General features: G+C 38.6%; 1 protein-coding gene across 5 annotated transcripts in view; it reads left to right on the forward strand.

Annotated features, from left to right (window-relative positions):
- The window catches only part of LOC101434656 (zinc finger protein 596-like), a 112,487-nt gene that overhangs the window by 77,549 nt on the left and 15,521 nt on the right, over positions 1-19,417 (forward strand). For all 5 annotated transcript variants that reach the window (XM_071215936.1, XM_012521554.3, XM_023586058.3 and 2 more), the window contains exon 2: positions 16,553-16,638. In XM_071215936.1, the coding sequence (XP_071072037.1) occupies positions 16,606-16,638 (33 nt within the window). In that variant the 5' untranslated portion in view covers positions 16,553-16,605. The remainder of the gene's footprint in view (positions 1-16,552; positions 16,639-19,417) is intronic.

Raw genomic sequence — 19,417 nt, forward strand, 5'->3', positions numbered from 1 at the left:
AGGGCCCAGCTGGCACATTTCCAGTCCAGAGATTCACGTCTCATGAGTATACACCAACCCCAGTCCCATCCACAGGTTCAGTAAAAGGGATAGAAGAGGCATGTGTATAAAGGTAACAGCTTCATCACACTAAGTAACACAAATTCCAAATTAGGGCCCACTGACAAGGCACTGAACTCCAAAGCCCTCTGCCATGACCGTAGAACCTGTGTGTCTCCATAGCCCTCAGGAGCAGCAGTACCTGGGGTTGTATACACATTGTCTGTCTCTAGGATCCTGCTGAGGTATGCATAAGCGTGACCCCTCTGATGACCTCCCAACTCTTTTTTGAAAACTCTTAGCCATATATTCTCATTTGTCTTTACCATTTCCCCCTTTCATTCAGGGTCATTTTCTTGTTGCATCACCAGTTAGTGATTGGTAGTAATTCCTCAGCACCAGGGAAACTCATCCCCAGGAGTCATGTCCCATGCTGGGGGGAAGGTAAGGCATTTACAATCTGGGTTTCTTGCCCATTATTTTAAATGGGTTGTTAGTCTTTATTTTTGAGATACAGAATTTCTTTATACATGTTGGATATTAGGCTTCTTTCAGATATTTGGTTACCAAATATTTTCTCCCATTGTGTTGGCTGTCTTCTCACTTTTTTTGATAAACTCCTTTGAGGTGCAAAAGGCTTTAATTTTGAGGAGGTCCCATTTTTATCTTTTTTTTTTTTTTTGCTGCTTGTGTTTTGGGAGTGAAGTTCATGAATTTGTTTCCAATTATTAGGTCCTATAGATGCTTCCCTACATTCCCTTACAAGGTCTTTATGGTCTCAGCTCTTATATTTAAATCTTCATTCTATCTCTTGTTGATTTTTGTATAAGGTGTGAGATGGTAATCTTCTGTCATTTTTTTGCATATGTATATCCAATTCTCCAAGAACCATATGTTGAAGAAGCCATTTTCTCCCAGTTGAGTTGGCTTGATGGCCTTGTCAAATATCAGATGACTGTATTTTTGAGGATCTATATCAGAACTCTCAATTTGTTTTTGTTTTTTTTTAAGATTTATTTATTTATTTAATCCCCCACCACCACCACCCAGTTGTCTGTTCTCTGTGTCTGTTTGCTGCATCTTGTTTCTTTGTCCGCTTCTGTTGTCTGTCAGTGGCAAGGGAAGTGTGGGCGGCGCCATTCCTGGGCAGGCTGCACTTCCTTTCGCGCTGGGCGGCTCTCCTTATGGGCGCACTCCTTGCGCGTGGGGCTCCCCTACGCGGGGGACACCCCTGCATGGCACGGCACTCCTTGTGCACATCAGCACTGCGCATGGGCCAGCTCCACATGGGTCAAGGAGGCCCGGGGTTTGAACCTCGGACCTCCCATGTGGTAGACGGATGCGCTAACCACTGGGCCAAGTCCATTTCCCCAGAACTCTCAATTTGATTCCACTGGTCAGTATGTCTCTCCTTGTGCCAATACCATGATATTTTCATCACTATACCTTTGTAGTGTGATTCCTCTGATTTCATTTTTCTTTTTCAATATGTCTTTGGCTATTCAGGGCCTCTTTCCCTTACAAATGAATTTCATAGTTAGTTTTTCCAGTTCATTAAAAGAATGCTTTCTTGATTTTTATTGGGATTGCATTAAATCTGTAGATCAATTTGGGAAGGAGAGAAATCATAATGTTATTTAGTCTTCCTATCCATGAACAGGGTATATGCTTCCATTTATTTAAGTCTTCTTTGATTTCCATTAACAGTGTTACATAATTTTCTGTGTATAAGTCTTTTATCTCTTTAAATTTATTCAAAGGTATTTGATTTTTTAATTTACTATTGTAAAGGGGTATTTTTTTATTTCCTCCTCAGATTGCTCATTTTTGGTGTACAGGTTTGTTCAGTTGGTTAGCTTCTCCATCCAATCTTCAGTTCTATTTCAGTGTATTTTTGTGTGTGCGTTAGGTTTCCTCTTTGACACTTTATTCTTCTTATTCAATATCCTTGTTGTTGTCTAAGTTTCCTTGAAGGAAAAAAGATTACAGCCATAGAAAGCAAAAGTTACAAGAAAGGAAAAACAATAATAGTAGTATTGAATGTAAATATTTGTGGAAGAACCACATAAGACCTAGGAGAATGAATATTAAACTGATGTAAGCTGTGTAGAGTTATAGAAATAAAAAAAGTGTAGTACCTACAATGATATGGGAAACTAAATACAGAGACGAATAGAGTATTAATTAAAATACCAGCATGATCATGAGAGAGGAAAAGAGATAAGAGAGAACAATAACAGAAAGAGTCAATAAAAGATAGTAAACAGAATAGAAGTGTTAGAAATAAAAAAACTAGAAAAATTGGGGGCTAAACAGAGGTGGAATGTAAGAGCAATAACAGACAGTATAAGATTGAAAGATGTAGGAATTAAAAGAGAGAGCATTGGTTGCCAAAATCAGTACACATAGAAAAGAGGAAATTGAGGATGAGGAAGCACAGCAAAAAGAAACAAGCCAGCAGCACCTAACAGAAAAAAAGAAAAAAAAAAAAAAAGAGATGGAGAGAGAAAGAGAAAAGACAAGAAAACTAACAAACAAAAAACCAGACAAGCCCTTGAGCAAGAAGTCAACGAAATATTTTTAAAAATTAGACTTCCCTCTTCAGCCCCAGCTGAGCTTGTCAGGCTCCTGGTGTTTATCAATCAATTACCCTGCAGCTTTCTTGCTGCAGATTTTGAAGTGGGTTTTAGTGAGTAAACTAAGTTAAATTATGTAACAAAAATAATTTTTTATGAAAAATAAGAGGCCCAAGGGAAGCTACTACAAGAACAATGTCTATGTTTTCCCTGTCTCAAAGTATCAGCTAGCCTTTTAATATCCCAGTGGGGTCACTACTCTAATAAAGAGTATCCAGGAACTGAAACAGAGACCTTGCACATTCAAGGCTGAAACACCTCCACTAAGCCAAATCCTCCTTCTGGGTCAACCTGCTCCTCAAAATGAGTCCCCTTCCTGGGGTAGGATTGACTCTTTGCTATTGAATAAACAGATTATGAAAAGTCCTCCCCCCTTTCTCCCTTCCTCACTTCACTCTCTCCCAGGGCAGCATGAAGCCCATGTGAGTGCTCCCCTCTGAAATTCAAATGGAACCCTGATGAACCAATGCAGTGCAGAAAATAATGACGCTTAACCTCTTTGAGAGAGAACACCCACACCTTGCCAAATCCTATATATGCTATAGGAAGCCCACTAAGCTCTTCTTATTGTCCTCCTCCCTTAGTTGTGCTGCACAGGACTATTTAATTGCTTGATTCCACCTTCTCCCAGACCAATTTCTCCTATCCCAAGTTGGCTAGGTAAATCAGGGTGCTTCAACAGATTCACCTCTCCCCTCTTTCTGATTTCTCCTCAAACCAGCTGTATTCTCCTCAATGCTCAACAAGGGGTGTCCGGACAGTTGAACCTGCACTCGTGGGAACCCTCTCTACCCTTCAGCAGAACACTCCCACTATCAGAGTTTGTCTCCTCTGGCTGTGTGACTGGCAGGGTTTGTGGAATGCCATGGCTACCTGACCTGAAAGGGGGCTCCAGTCACAAGAACCAGGAAAAAAAAATGGTTTTACCTTGAGCACTCTTTTTTTGCACTCTCTTCAGATCAGTATCTAGGAGACTCCTGCTTTGTTGTTTCAAAAAACTGCTCATTTAGGCAGGATTTTGTCCCCACTCAGCCATTTATTGTAGGAGAGAGGATGTGGATGCACTTACTCTGACACCATCTTGCCCCACCTCCTTCCCTTTCATCACTGTCATTTTATTTTTATTTTCAATTGTCCTTTGTTTAAAAGATACATAGATCACAAAAAAAGGAACATTAAAAAATATAAGAGGTTCCCACATACCACTCCCCCACCCCCACCCCCACTCCTCCCACACCAACCTCTTTCATCATTGTGGCTCATCCATTGCACTTGGTGAATACACCCTAGAGCACTACAGCACTGCATGGAACACAGTCCACACTGTAGTCTACACTCTCCCCCAGTCCATCCAGCAGGCCATGGCAGAATATACAATGTCCAGCATCTGTCCCTGCAATATCACTTAGGACAGCTCCACGTTCCCAAAATGCCCCATCACACCTCTTCTTCCCTCTCTATGCCCTCAGCAACTACCATGTCCACAGTCTCCACATCAATGATACAATTTCTTCCATTGCTAGAGTCACAATAGTTCTGTAGTTAAATACCTGTAAGCCCTCTCTAAACCATATTTTATTCCTCCACCCTGTGGACCCTGGGATGGTGATGTCCACTCCACCGCTAAATAGAGCAGGGGTTTAGATCCCACATGGATGATGGATGCGTTTCTGCTGCTTGCAGTCGTAGGCACTCAGTTCCCTATTGTGGTGGTTGACCATCTTCATCTCCCTGTTAGCCAAACTGCGTAAGTTCAATGAACTGGAGAGTAGGTGTTGCAACTCTGCTGAGGCTCAGGGCCTACCTGGTACATGGAAGTCCAGAGATTCCAGCCTCCTGAGTATACACCAACCTCAGCTCCAACCACAGGTTCAGTAAGAATGACAGAAGAGGCATATGTAGAAAGTCACATATGAGTCCAACTCCATCACACTCAGGAACACAAATTCCAACATAGGGCCCACTGACAAGACACTGAACTCCAGAGCCATATGCCGTGACTGTAGAACCTGTGAGTCTCTGTAGCCCTCAGGAGCACCAGTACCTAACCACTGTCATTTGGGGGATGTTTTTGATTACTGTGTGTGTTTGGTTGATATCTTCTATTTCTTTGAGGTTCAGTGTAGTTTGTTTACGTTTTCTAGAAATTTGTCCATTTATCAATGTTGTCTAGTTTGTTGGCATACAGTTTTTGATAGTATCTTCATACTCTGTTTTATTTCTGCTGGGTCAGGGATAATTCATTCTTCTCATTTCTGATTTTATTTTTTATTTGTTAATCTAGCTTTTGGTTAATCAGTAAACTGAAAGATTTACAACTTTTGATTCTGTTGATTTTCTCTAATGTTTTTTTTTAAAGATTTATTTATTTATTTCTCTCCCCTTCCCCCCCGCCCCAGTTGTCTGTTCTCTGTGTCTATTTGCTGCATGTTCTTTTTGTCCACTTCTGTTGTTGTCAGTGGCATGGGAATCTGTTTCTTTTTGTTGTGTCATCTTGTGTGTGGTGCCATCTGGGCGGGCTGAACTTTCACACTGGTTCGCTCTCCTTACGGGGTGCACTCCTTGCACGTGGGGCTCCCCTACACGGGGACACCCCTGTGTGGCACTGCACTCCTTGTGCGCATCAGCACTGTGTGTCGGCCAGCTCCACACAGAGTCAAGGAGGCCCAGGGCTTGAACCGTGGACCTCCCATGTGGTAGATGGATGCCCTAACCACTGGGCCAAGTCTGCTTCCTCTAAATGTTTTTAATTCTCCATTTCATTTATTTCTGTTCTAATTTTTATTTCTTTCCTTCTGCTTGCTTTAGTATTGATTTCCTGTTCTTTTTCTAATTCTTACAGATGTGCTGTTAGGTCTTTTATTTTAGCTCTTATATTTTAAAGTAAACATTGAAGACTATAAATTTTCTTCTCTCCATTGCTTCTTCTGGAAACCTAAGTTCCTTACTGATTTTCTTGCAATTTCTTCTTTAAACTACAGATTATTTAAGAGTATGTTCTTTAGTGTCCGTATATCTATGATTTTTCCTTTTTGACACCTGTTATTCATTTCCAACTTTGTTCTAGTAGGGTCAGAGAAAGTGCTTTGTATAACTTCAATGTTTTTATAATTATTGAGATCTGACTTATGCCTCTTATTTTGAAGAAAGATCCATAAGCACTTGAGTAGAGCATATATGCTGTTGTTTTGCAGTATAATTTTCTATAAATATCTATTAGACCTTGTTCATTTATCATATTATTCAAGCTTTCAGTGTCCTTATTTATCCTCTGCCTGGATGTTCTAATGCTGACTGGGAGTGATGAAGTCTTTAGGAATTATTTAGAGACATTTATTTCTCCTTTCAGTTTTGCTAGTGTGTGTCTCATATATTTTGGGGCATCTCTGGTAAGTGGATAAATATTTAATATTGATTTTTTTCTTGGTCAGTTGTTCCTTTTGTTAAAATATTGAACCATATTTCATCTCTTATAACAGTTTCGCATTTACAGTCTTTTTTATCACCATACCTCCTCTTTTTTATAGCTATTGGCATGGAATATCTTATTCCATTCTTTCATATTCAGCCTGATTGTATCCTTGCATCTGAGGTGAGTCTCCTGCAGAAAATCAAGATGGCTTATTTCAAAAATCAATTGTCAGTCTATGTCTTTTAATTGGGAAGTTTAATCTTTTAACTTTCAGTGTTATGGCTATAAAAGCATTGCTTGTTTTGTACATTTTATCCTTTTGCTTTCTATTGTAATATCTTCCTCTTTTCTGTCTTTTAATGCTTTGATTTTCTCTGTTATGTCCAAGGTGCTCGTCATTGTCTTTTTCTTTCAGAATGTAACACACTCTTTGATATCTTTTATAGATTCAGTCTCTTGGTCACATACTCAGTTTTTGATTGTCTGTAAAAACTTGAAACTCACCTTCATTTGTGAAGGATACTTTTGCCAGATAATGAAGTCTTGGCTGGCCATTTTTATCTTTTTATACTTTAAACATACTATATCTCTGCCTTCTCACCTCCATAGTTTCTGAAGACAGAACAGAACCTAGCTTTATTAAGGCTCCCTTGTAAGCAATCCTCTCTTAATGTTTGGTCTTTGACAGTCTGAACAGTAGATGTCTCACAGTAGCTTTACTAGGATTTATGCACTTTTGGGTTCATTGTTCATTCAGTTTTCAAATGGTGTCAGTTATTTGAACCGCCTGACTCCCTGGGACATGAATAGGGTTGTGAGGGTTACTGTTGACTATAAAGTCAGCATGATCTTGATCATTTTCTAATAAAATTTACTTTTCCTCTGAAGTTACAGTTACATTCATTGGATAGCTGCCCAATTTATTGTGAGGGTTCCAAATATAGATTTGAAGAGAGATTTTCATCTTTCTGGTATCCTATCTGTAGTTAAGGACTCAATCTTTCCAATTATATAAGTCTGCTATTGGAAATGGAGTATGCATATATAGATAGCCCCTTGAGTTTTCTTTCATCCATTCCTGCAGGTAGTTGTCAAAGAGGGAATTGGCCCTGACTTTGCTCTTCCAAGGTAGAGGCACCCTGACTAAAAGTCTCACCCCTTTTGGTGTAGGGTAGGGAGTTAATTTCTGGGAGATCTAATGGTAAATCAGGTTAGTTCATTTCTTTCCCTCTTATATGGCAGTGGAGGTGATATAGAAGTTGTGAAAATCTCAAGTCTCAATGTATTCAAAATGATGGTATCTAAAACATCACCAGAAAGAAAAAACATCATCAGTGTGGATAGAATCATGGAGGGTTTTTTTTTACTTTTATTCACCCATCCTTACAGCTGTTTAACTCCTGCTTTGGTTCAGAGGTATGAGTAATTTTTTACTGGGTAGGGTGGTAAACCCTTGCCATTTTTGGCTTTCAAGTGTTGGGGACACAGGGCCTGACGAATTGGCAGTACACTATGTTTGAAATAATCTCTCGGAAGTGGACTTGGCCCAGTGGTGAGGGCATCCATCTACCACATGGGAGGTCCATGGTTCAAATCCCAGGCCTCCTTGATCTGTTTGTAGCTGGCCCATGCGCAGTGCTAATGCACGCAAGGAGTGCTGTGCCACGCAGGGGTGTTCCCTGCCTAGAGAAGCCCCATGGCGCAAGGAGTGCGCCCCGTAAGGACAACCGCCCAGCACGAAAGAAAGTGCAGCCTAAGAATGGTGCCGCCCACATGGAGAGTTGATACAACAAGATGATGCAACAAAAAGAAACACAGATTCCCGTGCCGCTGACAACAACAGAAGCGGACAAAGAAGATGATACAGCAAATAGACACAGAGAACAGACAACCGGGGCAGGGGGATGGGGGAAGGGGAGAAAAAATAAATTAAAATTAAATTAAAAAAAGAAATAATCTCTCAAGTTTTTAAAAAATTTTTTTAAATTTTGGGGCTAACTCCAGAAAATATTGAATATAAGGAATCCCATCCCATTTGCTTAAGCTTCTTTGGAATAGATCCAATTGCAGAACAGTATTGTACTCTGAGGACCCATGTGCTGGTCATTTTTGTTCTGTTCATCCTCTAATGCATATTGAGGCCAGACTTACCTTCAAAGACCAGTCATTCCTTTTTTTCATTAGTTCATACCCAAATTGTTCCCAGTACTTAATAATGTACTATTGTACAGTACTATTAGGTTACTCTTTTCTTTCACCTCAGGTATCTGGTTATTTCTCATTTCAGTAATTTGGCTAAACAAGTTCCAAGAAACCTAGGCAACCAATGTTAGTAACACCTCCTTATATCAGGGGCTGTTCCCTTTCCCAGTGCAAGCTCCAAAATCAAGCATGACATATTTCTACTTCCAGCTTCAGCCAGAGCTATTGTGCTGCTAAGAAGGAGAGTACAACCTCACACACAATACACAGAGAAGTTAACCTGTTTCCCTTTATGCTCTACCACCTTTAGGGATACCCAGGGTAAGAGTTCCGTGTTCCAAATCTCAGAATAAAATACTCTGGCAGCTGCAGAGCCAGAGCCCATGAACATCTAACAGAGCAGCATCCTTATCATGAGGACACTAGTCCCATCTTGGTTACCAAATTAAAGGTGTCAAGAATGGTCCACAGGTCATCACATGGCACAGCAGTATAGGAAGACACAGCAAACTAGGCTAGGGAGGAAAAGTGGTTTTATCAAAAGGTAGATGACAGGAGATGTAATCCATCTCATATCTGCCTCCCTATTGAGGGATTTCATACAGCTTTTATTTGGATATAAAACAAAGAAGTTTATTGAGCTGACTTCTCTGGGAATGGGCTCAGGAGTTTTCTCTAGTGTTCTACTCTAGTTAATTTCAAGATAAATATGATGCCTGGTAACTCTAAGTCTCATGGTGATAAGGATAAAAGAATGTGTGAAGCATTCCATGCTTACATCATACACTTTTCTTCACAAAGAGGAAATATAAGGTCTGCTTAGTATCAAAGAAAGCAAATAGACAGAACTTAACTGCTTTCCTGCAAAAATTTATATCTATCCTCAGGTACTTGGTATGCTCTGCAGATTTTATTTTACTAATGCTACAGAAATTAGGCTGAAAACAATTAGGATTATATTATAAAATCATAAAAATGGAGTAATTGATTACCTAAAATGCATGTTACCAAAATAATAAAGCACAAAGTTTTAATTTCTGAAGAGTGAATTTTTAAAAAATGGCAAAGTATTTGTTTGGATGTAAATGCTGGTACCTAAAATAGAAATACATTGCTTGATTTCCCTACAGAAATAATTTCTGCTTCTATATCTCAAGGTATGTCTGAATAATTATTTTGTAATTTTAAATTTAAAAATTCTTTAAAGCCCATCTTATTCATAGGAAAATCAACTGTGAAATTTAATCACTTATTTTGGGAACATTAAATAATTTGAAGTTTGAAGCAATATCTGACATAATGAGACCTTTACTGGATGGTCTCTCCTTTTCTTGGTAGTAAAATATACATATTCAAGAACAATTAAAATATTTTTTCTTGAATATGTTTTTCCAAAACAAAATTTTCTATTTTTATAGTAATGAGTGACAGAAAATATTGATTGAGTTCAAGCCTTTTCTATTTTTTTTAATTTTTAAATATATTATTATTAAAAAGATACATGACTTCCAGGGATGAGCCTCCCTGGTGCTAAGGGATTACTACAAAGCACCAGCTGATGATGTAACTAGAAAAAGACCTTGAATAAAAGGGTCAACTCAGACCAGCAGAATATCTCAGCCTACATGTAATATCAGGTGTTAAAAACTGTTTTTTGACCTTGAATAAAAGGGGAAAATGGAAAGGACAAATGAGTTTCGATGGCTATGAGTCTCCAAAAAAGAGGTGGGAGGTCATCAGAGGGGTCACTCTTATGCATGCCTCAGCAGGGTCCCAGAGACAGCCAAAATAAATACAACCCCAGGTACTGGTTCTCCTGAGGCCTACAGAGACCCACAAATTCTATGGTCATGGCAGCCAAGGTGAATGGAAACCCAGGTGCTGGTTCTCTTGAGGGCTGCAGAGACCCACAGGTTCTGTGGTCATGGCAGATGGCTCTGGAGTTCAGTGTCATGTCAGTTGGCCCTACTTTGGACTTTGTGTTCTGCAGTGTGATGGAGTTGGACTCAGATGTGACCTTGCTACACATGCCTCTTCTGTCACTTTTACTGAACCTGTGGTTGGCGGTGGGGTTGGTATATACTCAGGAGACCTGAATCTCTGGACTGTCCATGTGACAGCCAGGCCCTGATCCTCAGCAGACTTGTAGCTCCTACCCTCTTGTTTATTGGACTTACCCTGGCCAGTGAATAGGGAGGTAAAGAAGGTCAACCACGAATGACACCAGGGAGCCAAGAGTCCTACAACTGCAAGCAGGAGAATTGCATCCATCATCCATGTTCCCTCTCAATATAGGTGGAGTGGACTTAGCCACCCCAGGATCCACAGGATGGAGGAAGAGAGTATTGATTAGAGTGGACTTACTGATATTCTACTATGGAACTGTTGTGATTAGTAATGGAAGAAATTGTAGTATTCCTGTGGAGAAAGTGGCCACAGTAGCTGCTGAGGGTAGGGAGAGGGAAGAAGAGATATGATGTGGGGGCATTTTTGGGACTTGGAGTTGTCCTGGTCGGTACTGCAGGGACAGTTACTGGACAATGTATGTCCTCCCATGGCCCACTAGATGGACTGGGGTAGAGTGTAAACTACAGTGTAAACCATTATCTATGTGGTGCAGCAGTGCCCCAAAATGTATTCGCCAAATGCAATGAATGTCCCATGATGATGAAAGACGTCATTGATGTGGGAGGAGTGGGGTGAGGGTGGGGAGGGGGGCGGGAAAGGGGACTTCATTTTTTTTAATGTAACATTTTTAAAATTTAGGGGATTCCCATATGACCCACTCCACGCATTCATTTTTCCCCACATCAACAACTTCATTAATGTGGTGCTTTCATTCAAATTGATGAACACATTTTGGAGAACTGCTACACAGCATGGAATATAGTTTACATTGTAGTTTAGACTCTCTCTCAGTCCATTTGGTAGGTTATGGCAGGATATATTATATCCTGCATCTGTTCCTTCAGGACAACTCCAAGTCCCAAAAATGCCCCCAGATTACACCTCTTTTTCCCTTTTCCTGTCTTTAACAACTCCAGTGGCCACTGTCTCCACATCAATGATATAATTTCTTCCATTGCTAAAATCACAAAAAGTCTGTAGTAGAATACCAGTAAGTCCACTCTAGTCTACATTTTATTCCCCAATCCTAAGGACTCTGATTACAAGTCTATAGATATACATATTAATAGACACCTTCTTCCTATAGATGCTCTACTTTACTTAACACAAGCAAAATCCATAAAAGTGTGAGCCTCTTGTACAAGGTAGGAAGATGGATTTTGAGACTGTTAGAAAGAAGTCAATGACACAAGGCATGACTTGATTAGATTTATCTTGACTACATCTGAGTTAACTGAGGGATGTGTTTTGAATTACAGGAGTGATGAGGTTATCAACTGCATAAAAAGAGGATTACTCATCAAAATGGTGCTTTTCCTAGAGAGAAAGAAACTCTGAACTACAGAGTGTGGTGATAGCCTCAATAAGACTTAGATTCCTTCCCTTCTCAGTCGTTTTTTGTTCTGATTAGTAAAAGAGAGAATTATCAGGTGGGAGAGTTGTGATTTATTTTAGAAATAATATTTTTTTATTTGGAAAGTATTATTTAATTTGACTGCAGGCAGTTGCATCCAGGCCATCTGACATCCTGTTAAGTTACTGTGGATATACAGTATCTCTGGACTTATAATTATTTATTAATTTTCAAAGGGAAATTCACCTAAAATTAACATTCAGAGAACAATTTTATGCAGTTAGACAAGTGGGAGAGACAAACATATGAACAAACAAATAAATGTGTAATGAAAAATTATATTTGTGACCTGAAGGAATAGTAGAATTGTAATAGAGGCTATAGGAAGGGCAAAACCTATCTTACCTTGGAGTTCAGTGAAAGGATTTCTGAAGAAATGCAAAATAGAGACTGAAGGATCATAATATGATTTGGGAAAATGTTTGAAGGGATTGTGGTAGAAATGAAAGATGATTGTGGTGTTCAGTGATGAAATAATAGCTTGCCTTAAATGCATTTGTGTGTTCCTGAGCAGATTTATACTTTAATCCTTGGATACCTGAAGAGTCCTCAATGCAGTTTACCCAATTTGAAGGGAAATATTTTGTTAAAGTAGCATATCTTGATTATATTTATCTTGATTGACATCTAGATTAACCAGAGAGTGACCTGTATAGGAAGATACTTTTGTTTTAGATTTCTGGGTTTGTGTGAGTAATGTCTTAAGTTATATTTGATTTTCTGTGTCTCTACCTGTGTAAATAGAGATCTTCATTGTCATTTTAGAGCTGTGGGTGCGATAACTTGAAGCATTTGAATACATGTGTAAGAATGTAATGACTGTGTACAGAAATGTTAGAGAAAGGGGCTACAATTGAGTCTTGAGATGTTCTTATAAAATAGTTTGAGGAAGAAGTACCACACAGAACACAAAATGAAGTAACTAGAATAGCCTGAATACATTCAAGGGACTGAGATACCACAGAAGTCTAGGAAAAAGAAAATTCTCAAAAGGTCTAATTCTTTACTTCCAAGTTATAGACTGAGGCACACAAAGTGGATTTATCCAGGGGGAGCTCATTGGAGATGATAGCATGATTTTTAAAGAGGAAGTCAGTGATGTTATTCACTCATCATTTTAGGCTGTATGTGACAGGTTAAAAATGCCATACAGATTGATTGTGAGAGGAGGAAGAGGTCAGGCACAAGAGAGAAAATAGGCACAGGGGACATTTTCATTCTTAATAGAAGAGAAACGATGTTAAATGATGAGGTGATTATGATAAGAGAGACATGATATTGGTAAAGATTGCAAGAGGAAACAGGAAAGATGGGAATTCAGTTGGAGACATTCAATCAGATGATAAGACTCTTCATGAAAGAGAAGGGTTAACTAATGAGTAGGAATGCAAAAATAATGATTGCAGTAGTGTTATGGTGCTAAATTGAGGTGATTTCTCAAATTATGTCATTCAACTGGTAATTAGGAGGTAATGTGAAATGTGAGAGAATGTGATGTCCAAAAGTCCTATGGGACATTAAGTAATTATGGAATGTGGAAAAATGACTCAATTATCAAGATGTATCAGATACATTTGAAAGCACTAGGAGTCATGATTCTGCACTGAGACCTAAAGCAAGAACTTAGTAATGTGCTGTGTCAGATGCAATAAAAACAAGACAGATAATGAGTGATCTCCTATTAGTGTAGAAGTGGTAAACTAAGATATTTCTTGGCAGATAGGATAAATAAAGCGACATCAGGAATGTCATTCTCAGGGAGAATATGCTGACATAATTATGCTTGGATTGATTGGTAGTAAACATTAAGTGAGGTGGAAGCTGATGTTTTGGAAGTGCACTCCATGCAATGGAGGTTTCTTTGTGACAGGAAAATCTGGGCATGAGGTGTAATTGTGGTAACAGACTATATAAGGAAGATGCTTTGTAAACATGGTAAGGATCTGACTAGTGACATGAGTGGTGACATTCCAGGTAATACCTAAGGGTGGCATGTAACCTTTAAGTTATTTGAGATTGAGATTGATGTTGGAGAACCAATGCTAGTGCAAAAACCAATAAGTATAATTGAGTAATTTCAGCCTGCTTTCTGTTTTTGTGGTGGACGCACAATTCCAATGAAGGCTTGGGTAAGGGATTCCTATGTTTTAGAATCATAGATGCAATTGATAGTCTCAGTCTAATTTGACAGTCAATGAGATCCAGCTGAGATATGCATAAGAGTAACCTCTGGAATGATCTCCTGATTCACTTTGTTTTTTTTTTATTTTTTTATTTTTTATTGACTTTGTAATAATATTACATTAAAAATATATATGTGAGGTCCCATTCAACCCCACCCCCCCACCCCCCCTCTCCCCCCCCCCAACAACACTCGTTCCCATCCTGATTCACTTTGAATTCTCTTAGCCACATAAGCTCATGTATCCTTACCCTCCACCCCCCCCCCCCCCGATCAAGGTCTTTTTCTAGTTGCATTGCTAGTTGGTGCTTGGTAGTAATCCCTCAGTGCCAGGGAGGCTCACCTCTGGGAGTCATGTCGCATGCTGGGGAGAAGTTATTGCATTTATATATTGAGTTTGGCTTAGAGACAGGGAACAACTGAGCAACAAGGAGGTTCTCAAGAGGTAATGTTTAGGCACCCTATAATACTATGCTAAGTTTCTATTTCAAAAGTAAAGTTTCATAAGTCCAGTCATCAATATCAAGGGCCCATCAATGACCATCCTTCTTCACTAGCCACTGCCTCTGTACTTGGATTCTTGCTGTTTCATCAGAGAATGGGGCATAGCTCCCCAGGATGGGAATTCAATATTCTTGTTGTTATTGTGCAAATCTCCACACACTACAAAAATGCTCCATGAACATCTGAACAGATTTACATGTCTAAAATATATGCCCATGTTAACCTTCTCCCCTGTATACCCTTCGCTGACACCCCACAAAAATGATCCTCCCCTGCCACAGTTGTAAGCCTTCTGTGATCCCAAAATTCTTCAAAAATGAAGCCATCAAAATGACCAAATACAATTAATAAGAAAATGAAATAGTGTTAGTTCTAAAAATGGGAAATAAAATACAAAAAAAAAATGGAGTTAAAAAATAATAAAAATATAAATTTTTTTGACACTTCACTTTTCATCACTGTAAGATCTGTTGTCCTGTACATACAGGCAGTTTCCTCAAATTTTCCCCCAATGTCTTACTTTTTTCATTTTGTTCTCGAAGGAGTTTTACGTCACAGCAATGTCCCATGCAAAATATAGGGGACTTCCAAATATCCTACTTCTCCCCCCTTTTCCCCCTTTCCCTCTTAATAATATTTTATATGTGGATCATACATTTGTCACAACTGATGTACAAATATTGAAGTATATCTACCAACCATGGTCAGTGGTATACATTATGGTTTACATTTTGGAGTATACACTTTTATAAATTTTGATGAAACTTACCATGGCCTGAATCCATCATTGCAAGATCTTGTAGAGCATTCATTGACTGCCAAATTAGACAGTACCCAAAATAGCAGGGCTCCTGAGGGCTCTGGAGACACCCAGTCACTATGGTCAGAGTAGATAACTCATGAGGTTGGTGCCTTACCAGGGGGCCCTACTTTGGGGTTTCTGCTCCCCAGTGTGACAGAATTCGACTCAGTTGTGGTTTCCCTACACATGGCTCTTCATTCCCTTCTATTTGAAACTACAGTCGGAGCTGGAGTTGGTACGTGTACATCCAGTAGACTTGAATCTTTGGACTGTCCATGTGCCAGCTGGACTCTGAGCCTCAATGGACTTGCAGCACCTACTCTCTAGTTCATTGGACTCACCCAAGACAATTAACAAGGAGGTGTTGATTCACAACCACAATACCAAGGAGCCAATAGAGCCTAGAACTGCAAGCAAGATAGTCCCATCCATTGGCCATATAGGACTAAAGTCCTTCTCAATTAGAGGTGCAGTGGGCATCACCATCCCAGAATCTTCAGGGTTAGGGAGTGAACTATGAACTAGACTGGACTTAACAGGTATTCTACTATAGACTTATTGTGATTCTACAATGGAAAATCTTATATTATTGATGTAGAGACAGTGACCATTGGAGGCTCTGAGGTCAGGGAGAGGAAAAGCAGGTGTAATATGGGGACATTTTCAAGACTTGGGAACTGTCCTGAATGACATTGCAATGAGAGATATACGCCATTGCATATCGTGCCATAGCCTACAGAATTGGGTGAGAGAGAGTGTAAAATACAGTGTAAACTATAATTCATGCTTAGTGGCAATGCTCCAAAATGAATTCATCAATTTTGCAATGAATGTTCTACACTAAGGAAGGCTGTTGTTAATGGGGGCAAATGTGGGTGGTGTGGGGAGCAGGGCATATGGGAATTCCCTATGTTTTTAATGTAACTTTTATGTAATCTAAATATCTTTTTTAATTAAAAATTATAAAAGAAAGTCTTTGAATATCATGGGCTAATTAATAAATGGAATTAATGCATTTTCATGTTATCTGTACAATGAATGTATTCATATCATCTTTATTAGCCAGTGAAGGTAAGACCTCTGACCTCCCCTTATTTCCCTTGGAGCACACTTTGTGTTCCTCTTGTTGATTGGGTTAGGGTTATTACCAGGTGAAGGGTTCAGCATTCATAACAGGTAGGCTTGGAATTTGTGGTCGAGTCTTGACTCTTAAGACATCTTTCTCCATTCTCAGCTTTCCTAACCTTCTGCTTGTCTGGTTTTGAGTGAAAATCCAGAGGAAGACAGATGCCAGCTCAAATATTGGCAATGGATTCACAGGTGAGTTGGGAATTCTTTAACTGAAATTGCACCTCTGTTGCCAGCAGATGGGAAGATTTTTCCTATTGGCATGGATAATCCAAGTGCATTCAGGAGCTATTCAAGTATCTGAGGTTAAATTAAGACTATACAGGACTCTAGAATAATTATGGTAAGTTAGGGACTGATCAATAAGCAGTCATTTTTCCAACCATTATAATAGTTGTTTCCAGCTTCCATAAAGCCTGGGTATTCTCTGGAAAGATGAGAAGTTTTCTTTTTCTCATCCAACTCATGGCCTCATTAGAGAAATAATTTATTCATGAATCATGCTAGTGCCTGAAATTGCTTTGGTATGTAGTGAGTAGAGGTGATAGTGATGAGTAAGAATATAATTTTACAGTTAGAACAGAGGCTGTTTACTACTGGTGCATTCAATCAATACAGTGTTGTAGGTACTAGGGTGTAAGGCTAAGTATATTTGCCAGAAACACAAGAGAAGCTAATTTAAAAAAGGAAATGAGGAATCAATTATTTATTTTCCCCAATTTTGTTTTGATAGAATGTATTTGTACAAATTTCTCCTTACCACTGTTCTTTAAATGCCCCAACTTCAATTTCCCTAAATAAAATTTATTCAAATTTTATAAATGGATGTAACATATAGGAATTATTTTTCCTTCATTTTGGCTGTGTATTCAGATGGCTTATTATAAGCAGAATAAAATTTATGTCCCTTTGGAAATTTTTAAAGATTTGGAGATACCAGAAGCAATGAAGAGGCTTCTCTTAATCTTTATCAGACAGATGACATGAAGGTAAAATAGAGATAATGAGAACTAATATATGTAGACCCCAGGAAGTGTTGACATTGGGAAATCCCCTAACATAGGACAGGTAAGTCTAGGACCAGTTTCAGTACAATGGTCTCAGGAGTCCACAGCTTGTGGCCCTGATCTATCTGTATTTTCACAATATAATGAATACGTCAGATATGTAGAGATGAGGCAAGCAAACCTTATTGAATCTGAGTTCTGTATGAAACCTGTTTTGCAGATCTTGGGATATTTCTCCAAATCTCCCTGCCATTTTTATAAATAATAGACCTGTGAATTTAATTTAGGTAGAAAGTACTTCACACATTAGCTGATTGGATTTGTCAAAATGTATAACATATTATTAAACAATGTTATAAATGAGAGGAAAACGAGGTCATGTATAAAGGGTTATAATCTAACCATACTCATTTTTTTCTTTTAAAAACTTTATTTTGAAATACTTTCAAACTTATAGGGCAGTTAAAATAATATTGATGATGTCTGTAAATTAACTTAAAATTGAAGGGAAAGATAGTTTTACTTATGAATGCTTGAGTGAAAGCTTTACATTCAGCAGCAAAATATCATAATTACAAATTTACTGTGAAATTTCCATGTGTATATCATACAATATGGCATGCGATATTCCTTACCTACAGGGTTTTATCCATGCAGAAGGTATATGTGACTGTGAGCATGTCAGAAAGGCAGATGTCAGTTGAGAATTTGTAATTATATTGGAACCCATACACATTGAGTTTTACATGCTTAATCTGTTTTTAAGTGCTGGGTGGGTTTTTAAAAAAAATACTCTTATTTGAATAATAAATTTTATTTTTAGAAGGGTTTTAGATTACAGAAGTGTTACATCAGAAGTATAAGGAATTTCTGTACACCCGATTTCTCCCTCTTCCACATTGTCCCTATTGACATTTTTCAGTAGTGTTGTATATTTGTTACAACTGATGAATAAATATTGAAACATTGTTACTAACCACAATCTTACGTCAGTTTAACAGGTTCTTCCATTAATACAATATCTAATTTGGCCCATGATTGTATTCCCTCCTTATGTTTATTCATTCCTGAATCTTGAGGATTACATGATGGCAGTTTCCACTCTGCTTCAGATTGAGAGGATGCTTAGATCATATGGGACAGGTAGAAGGAATGATTTACTTGCAGTTGTAGATACTCTCTCTTTTGGGGATTAGGGGTTGTCCAGCATCAAGATTATATTTGTTCTCTATGTGAGTCTGATTAACTATACATTAGGTGTTGGCTGAAACTCTGCTGAGATTCAGGGCTCAACTGATATATTGACAGCCTGAAGATTCAGATCTCAAGGATGTTTATTTAACTGGTATGGTACTAATTATTGGCTCAAAAGGGGTAGAATAATCAAGTTTAGGCAAATTATAAATGAGTCTAACTCTGTTGTATTGGGGAAATAGGTTGTCATATGTTGCAAGGTAATGCACATTGTTGTGAGAAGGTGAGGAATAGGCACATTCATCCACTGCTAGTGGGAATGTAGAATGGTGCAGCCATTGTGGAGAGCAGATTGGTGTTTCCTCAGGAAACGAAGTATAGAATTGCCACATGATCCAAGAATTCCAATACAAGGTATACACTTGCAGAAGAATTGAAAGCAGGGTCATGAACATACATATGCACACAAATGTTTATCATAGATTTACTCACTACTTCCAAAACTTGGAAGCAACCCAAATTTACATCAAGGGATGAAGGGAAAAACAAGATTTAGAATATACACATATATATGGACTATTTCTTAGTTGTAAGAAGGAGGTATTGACACATGAGACAATATAGATGAATACTAAACCCTTTATGTTGAATGATATAGGCCAGTCACTAAAGGAGAAATATTGCATAATCTCACTGATAAGAATTAAGGTTATTTAGCAGATCCACAGAAATTGATTCTGGAAGATAGTTTGCCAGTAGATAGAAAAGGA

The sequence above is a fragment of the Dasypus novemcinctus genome, chromosome 6, assembly GCF_030445035.2.
Source record: "Dasypus novemcinctus isolate mDasNov1 chromosome 6, mDasNov1.1.hap2, whole genome shotgun sequence".
NCBI classification, from domain to species: Eukaryota; Metazoa; Chordata; class Mammalia; order Cingulata; family Dasypodidae; genus Dasypus; species Dasypus novemcinctus.